General features: G+C 44.2%; 1 protein-coding gene across 1 annotated transcript; it reads right to left on the bottom strand.

The window, feature by feature from the left end:
• Positions 1–850: 850 nt before the first annotated feature.
• On the bottom strand, positions 851–1,763 carry LOC116646159 (voltage-dependent anion-selective channel protein 1-like). The gene has a single exon (XM_032426783.1). It carries the CDS (start codon positions 1,697–1,699, stop codon positions 851–853), a length of 849 nt encoding a protein of 282 aa, XP_032282674.1. The 5' UTR covers positions 1,700–1,763.
• Positions 1,764–6,633: the final 4,870 nt, after the last annotated feature.

Raw genomic sequence — 6,633 nt, 5'->3', positions numbered from 1 at the left:
AGGTTTCAATATTGTATTCAAGTTTTACTTTAAGTGATGTTAATTACAGCATCTGAAGGGGAGGATCTAATTCCACACAAAATGGAAGACTCTAAAATGTACCCATTAAACGGCTAAAAAATAAACCAAGTGGTGAGAATAGAACAAGTCCAATTTAGATTCTGAGTGTTGTCACAATACGATTACAGTCACAGAGACTCTTCCCAGCTCAGAGCTGGGACTTTTAGAAGCTATTTCATACTCTGGTGCAGGGGCAGAAAACCACAACATGAGAGGGAATTAAGTCCTGAATTACTGGCTTCATCACATCCATCTTCTCTACCCCAAAATGGCACAAAAGAAACAGCTACCACACCCTGCAGACTACTTTTGGTGTAAAAGAGGTGATGGACTGGGGTGGAAACAGGTCAGGAAAATCTGTCTAAAAAAGGCTCTTTCAGATGGGTTTATACACACCATCAGTGAGTCTCTCCTTCCTTCAGGTAGGAAACCCAGTTCAATTCTCAGTAAGTCATAATTTCATTCATGTACTCCATACCAATTAACAAAGTGCCTATAAATTATCAGCTTCCATTTGCAGCCATTTCTAGATAAAAAAGAAACCCGAACTCTCTGGAGGGGCCACCAAGCTCCCCCCAAGTCTACAGCTGAAAGGACTTTTCGTGGACGTGGGTTTCTTCTGTACCTCTGAAAGGGGAACCCCTTAAAGCTGAATCATCTTTAACCTGGAGGTCTAACATGGTACTTAGCAATACTTGCATCCCAGACATACAACATTAAAAGCTACACTAAATTCTGAAGGGAGCTATGCTCAGCATAGATTAAAATTAAACGACTGTACAGTATTCATTTATGCCTGAAATTCCAGTCCTAGACCAAGCTTGTGGCCGCCAGCATTGACATTCTTGCCACCCAGCAGAGCTGATAGGGTCAGGTTGATACCTGGCTTTAGGGTCTGAGTGTATCCTAAACCTATCAGGCTGGAGTTGTTCACTTTAGCCGAGAAGCAGGCGTCAGGGGCGATCTGATACTTGGCCGCTATTCCAAAGCGAGTGTTACTATTTCCTGCTGTCCAGGCCAGATTGACAGCGGTCTCTAACTTCTTGTTCACCTGATAAATGGAGCCACCGAATTCTGTCCCATCGTTTACGTTAGTGTGGAGCTGGAACTCGTCAGTCTTGTAGCCAGCCGCAAAGTTGCTCTGGGTCACTCGAGACTTTGCAGTCTCAAAATTCATCTGGTAGCCAGCCAGCCAGCCTTCATATCCCAGCACCACAGCACCCCGGACTGAAGGACCGGCAATGTCGAAATCCACGTCACAGCCCAGGTTGATGTGCTCCCGCTTATACCCTGTCTTGATTTTAGCATTTTTTCCCCCTGTGTTTGGTGAGAAGGATGAATCAAAGGTCAGCTTCAGTCCACGTGCAAGCTGATCTTCCACAGTGATCTCTGTGCCTAGTGCGTCGCCAGTGCTCCATTTCTCTGTAAACGTCACACCATATTCGGTCCATCTGTACTTGGTTTCCAGACTGCCCATCACTTTGGTGGTCTCAGTGATGGCTGAACCTGAGCTTGTAAATTCCAGTCCATTCTCAGATTTTGTTTTCAAGTCAAGTGTTATTAAGCCAAATCCATAACCCTTGGCGAAGACATCCCTGGCAGACTTGCCAAGATCAGCATATGTGGGAGGCACAGCCATCTTCTGCTCAGGGGCGGTGGCGGTGGGCTCAGCGGCTGCTACCGCGGGGGCTGCAGCGAGAGGGACGGAGGAACACAAATCTTTTATACTGTAGAGGAAGCATACCTGCCCTTTGCTCCGAAGGAAGACTCTAGCTCTGTCTACCAAGCCTGTTGGCTACACACACATCCTCGAAAAGACAGCCCAGCAAAAAACGAGTCAGTGCCTCTGCTTGCAAGACTTGCAGAAATGAGACCCATGGGAAACTGACTCCCAATAGTGAATAGACTTGTTAATTACATGTTTTGCAGTCTTTCTAATTTAATTGACTTGTAGTCAGAGAAAATAGTCTGCAAGATACCTATGCTTTGAAAACTGTTAAAGTTCATTTGGTGACCCAGTATATGATCCAATTTTTTAACTGCCTTATTTACAAAATATGTTGTTAAGAAGACCACGTATTCCCAAGCTTTTGAATGTAAAATTCTCTACAGGCCTATTAGATCAAAATTCTTCATTGTGTTGTTCAGATCTTCAATCCCCTTCCTGAATTTTGTCTCCCTAATCTATGGATAATTGAAAGAGCTGTATTTAAATTTCCCACCATGATGGTATCAATTTCTCTTTTTTGTTCTTGTAATTCTATCAATTTTAACCCTACATATTTTGAGGTTATTTTGTTAGATTCAACCGTCATTACAATTTCGATATCTTCTTAGCAAAATGAATCTTTATCATTGTGTACTGACCTTCCCTGACCCTAAGAGTGCTTTGTTTTTAAAAATTTATTTTGTCTGATACTAACATAGACACTAGGTTTCTCCCCTCCCCCCACGTTTTTTTTTAGGTTTCTTTTGGTTAATATTTGCCTGAGATGACTACTTCCATCCATTTACTTTCAACCTCTGCATATCCTTGATGCTTTCCATGTGGCTCTCATAAAGATATTTTGTATTATGTTTATTATTCTGATTTTTAAAACAATTGTTCTTTGTGTTGTAATATTTCTTTCTGCTTAAGATGGAATCTTTTGAAATGATCTTTTTCTGTGAAATAGTCCTGCTCTTCAGATACCTTGATGTACCGGCCTGTGGACTCCTATTTCTCGCAATATGGGCTACTTTTTCTGGCAGTGGCTACGGGGAAGGGGTCAGAGGCCAGACCTCACTCTGTGTGCACTCGAATAAGTTCAGAGATTCACTACGGGGTGGGGGGGATAAGCCCCCTTGAGTGGGGAACTTCTCATTGAATCACTCCCCACTCCACCACATTATTTCTTCACGATGAAGCTCTACCTTCCATAACTCCGTCCCCTGCAACTGTGCAACATTTGGAGAAGGCACCTGCCCCACAGGCTGGGGGTGAAGCGGGAAGGTGAGGGCTGGAGATCAGTCCGTCTGCACCTATCTTTCTCCCATCCTCAGCGTTGTCAGCTCACTGCCCTGATTTAACTGCTGAGAACCCCCATACCCAGACCTTGATATTCTCTCTCGGAGAGCAATCTTGGCCGAGGGAGCCAGGTGTCCTAGTTCAGCAGCTTGGTTGATACTGAAGCTAGAACTTGGAGTTATTTTGTAGAATAATCTGACATATATAATCACTGTTATTTATTCACGGTCTCTCTGCTGTTGAGAGTGTTTGAAATATTCAAACTGCTGTAAGGTATTTAAAGGGTTCAAAAGAATCAGTTACACCAAATTTCTTATGGAGACTTGAACCATTTGGGAAAACTTAATTAGGGCAGCATTTCATCTCAACCTGTTTAAGAAAAAATGACTTTCCCACTTTATTTTTTTCCACTAGACATGTATGTTTGATGAACTGAACTTTAAGGCCAAGCGCAGGTGGGGATGATTTTCTATGTACAAAAGTTTCTCAGGCTTTAAAGACTCCATTAACAAGTGGAAGTACATTTAGTTGTATAAATATTGTAAAAGGTTAGAGGAGCTCAGTGACCAAAAATGCAAATTGAGGCAACAATAAGAGACCATCATTTATTAATCAAATTAGAAAAAGAAAGCTTGGTCAGGATTCTTAGTTTTGGGAAGTGTGCAATGGATGAATGCTTGAAAGGAATCTTACATCACGGAAGGAAAATACATTGGTGCAAAACTTTAGGAAATGATATGAAATAAGTATTCAGAGTGAAACATGTTGATGATGCAATTTTGTTTCTGGGAATGTACCCTGAAGAAATAGTTCTAAACATATATATATAACAGAGATACTACTTAAAAAAATGTATCATTGTAGTTTTACTTTTTGTATAGGTGTATCTGACTTTTTAAGCTGGTCTGGTGTGTTTTTCTATGTGTAGGGAAGGGGATGGGGAGCTGAAGCTGTTACAGCAGAAACACAGAGATTGAAAAAAAAAAAAAAAAAAAACCACCCAATCCTTAAGTTTTGACTCCTCAGATAGAATTTTTGAGTCGAGAAAAATGTTCAGTTCAGTTCGGTCATCATCGGGCCAACTTTATAAAGCAAAAATCACATCATTCAAATACAAGAAAGAAAAGCACATCGATATATTTTTTTGAGAGAAAAAGATTTCAACCTTCTTCCAGTTCCCATTAGCGTATTATTTGGGTCAGGGTTCAGTCGTATGGCGCACGCTGTGCTTGAACCAGTTTGAGCAGGAAGCAGTTACAGAACTGGAGCTGCTTGGGAGTTTATGTACCTCTGGGGTGGCCTGTTATGGACTGAATGTGTGGGTCGTTCCCCATATCCCAAATTCATTTGTTGAAATCCTAACCCGTGAGGTGATGGTATTAGGAGGTGGGATGTCTGGGAGGTGACGGGGTCATGAGGGTGGGGACCCTCATGATGGGATTACTGCCCTTATAAAAAAGACCCTGGTGAGTGTTCTTGTCCTTTCTGCCATGTGAGGACAGAGAGAGAACATGGCCTCCTGTGAACCAGAAAGTGGGCCCTCGCCAGACACCACATCTGCTGGCGCCTTCATCTGGGACTTCCCAGCCTCCAGAACTGTGAGAAATAAATGTTCATTGTGTAAACCACCCGGTCTAGCAGCCTGAGTGGAATGAGACACAACCCTCGGCCAACAGCAGCTGAAGAACGCACTAGTAGGAAAGCCTAGGCCCCTTGTCTCTAACTGGGACCCACTCCCAGGCACTACGCTGCAGAGCTGTCCCTCGGGATCAGGCAGCTGTCTTCCTAAGGACTATGCCTGCAACTGCAACCTTGCCTGCCTTCTCCTGCTTCTTTATCCTGATGTTTTGTTCCCTTTTTTTTCACCCCTTTATCGCAAGAGCACTTCCTTCATAAATCAAATGCACAGGGATCCTTGCCATGGGGTATGTTTCTCGGGAACCCAACCCCCAAATGGCCCATCCGTCATTCAGGATCAGAGGAAGGGTAGCAGAGATGGATAGAGAGGGAGCAGATGGTCAGTTATGCATCCTGATCTCCCTTCTCTAACCTTGGAGTTTAGGATAGGAAGCTAGGATAGATCCTGCAGAGTAGAGCCCTTAGGATCCATTGCAACCACCTTCCACCTTACTTCCCTGTACAATCAAAGTTGGAAGTTTAAAAACGACATTTCTCCATTTCCCAGCCTCTAGAGTTCTCCATGTGACCCAGTTTCTTGAGCACCTTAGCTTTCAACCTGGAGGCAGCAATGTGAGTTAATGGGTACATGTGGGAAGAGTTGATTATCTGGAAAGTACCAGAGCTGAGGCATTTGATGTTCAGCTGTGGTGGAGTTTCTGGCACCCAAGGTCAAAGACCTCCGTGGTGGGTCTGTGATAGGATTGTGTGTTTTATTTTCCCAGACTGTATTAACTCTTCATAGTTTGATCCTGAGAGTAAAGCATCTAGGTCCATCCTTTGGTCCTTTTAGAATGTGTGTCTAACATATTTTGGGGCGACTGGGTGGCTCAGTTAAGCATCTGTCTTCCGCTCAGGTCATGATCCCAGAGTCCTGAGACTGAGCCCTGTGTCGGGCTCCACGCTTGGCAGGGAGTCTGCTTCTCCCTCTCCCTCTGCCCCTACCCCTGCTTGTGTGCGCTCTCTCTTTCAAATAAATAAATCTTTTAAAAAAAGAAGGTCTACCTAACATATTTTAATACACATTTTGTGCTAAATTCGTCCATGAATCCTTTTGTGTGCAACTATGAATCCTGGCAGACACAGGAGGTATTTAAGAGAGGTTGAACATAAAGCTGACAGGGGGTCATTTTCCCACTTGCCCCAGGAACAAGGGACAATGGAGTGATCAGAAAGAGAGAACTAGAGCTAGTACTCCAAAGCTGCCCTTGGTTCTTAAATGGTACCGGGAAATTTCTGCAGGTCCCCAGTGGGTTGCCTGGAGTCTCACTGGGTAGTATATGAGAGTGGGTTGCTATGGCTCTCGTGTCTGCAATTGAATAACAATCACAGTGTGTCATAGGTTATGAAAATGGCCACAAAATACTCCTTCCCCATTATCATGCCCTTTGGTAGTGTGTTCTTACACTTGCTTTAGCCAGTGGGATGTGTGCAAACATTATGTAAACGTTAGCCTGGAAAGCAATTGCGCAGTGGAGTTTGCCCTCTTCCTGCTTTTGGAACTCGGCTGCCGTACAAAACGGTCCGGGCTAGCCTGCTGGATCACAAGGGATCTGCGGACTAGTCACCCCCAATAGCCTCTGCCTACCACCAGACATGAGAATGGGGCTCTCTGAGGCCACCCGGCCCCTGGCTGACCTGGCGGCTGACCACAAATGCACAAATGAGCTCAGCTGAAATCCCTTGAGCCCGACGCAGACAAAGAACTGCCCAGCAGAACCGAGAGCTAAATGGTTGGTTTAAACCACTCTATTTTAGGGGGGGTTTTTATGCAGCGAAAGCTGACACATATCAAGACTTCAGAGGTGTCTCAGGCACCACTGGGAAGTCAGATTGAGCAAAGTTGTCAGGAAGACAGGCTCCCAATTCTAGCAGCAGATGCTAGTAGG

Source organism: Phoca vitulina, unplaced genomic scaffold (genome assembly GCF_004348235.1).
Source record: "Phoca vitulina isolate PV1807 unplaced genomic scaffold, GSC_HSeal_1.0 scaffold35, whole genome shotgun sequence".
NCBI lineage: Eukaryota > Metazoa > Chordata > Mammalia > Carnivora > Phocidae > Phoca > Phoca vitulina.
Note: the sequence above shows the minus strand (reverse complement) of the source record. Positions and strands in the feature narration are given on the sequence as shown.

Excerpts from the sequence above, each read along its gene's own strand:
- LOC116646159 (XM_032426783.1), bottom strand. The coding sequence starts at position 1,699 with ATGGCTGTGCCTCCCACATATGCTGATCTTGGCAAGTCTGCCAGGGAT.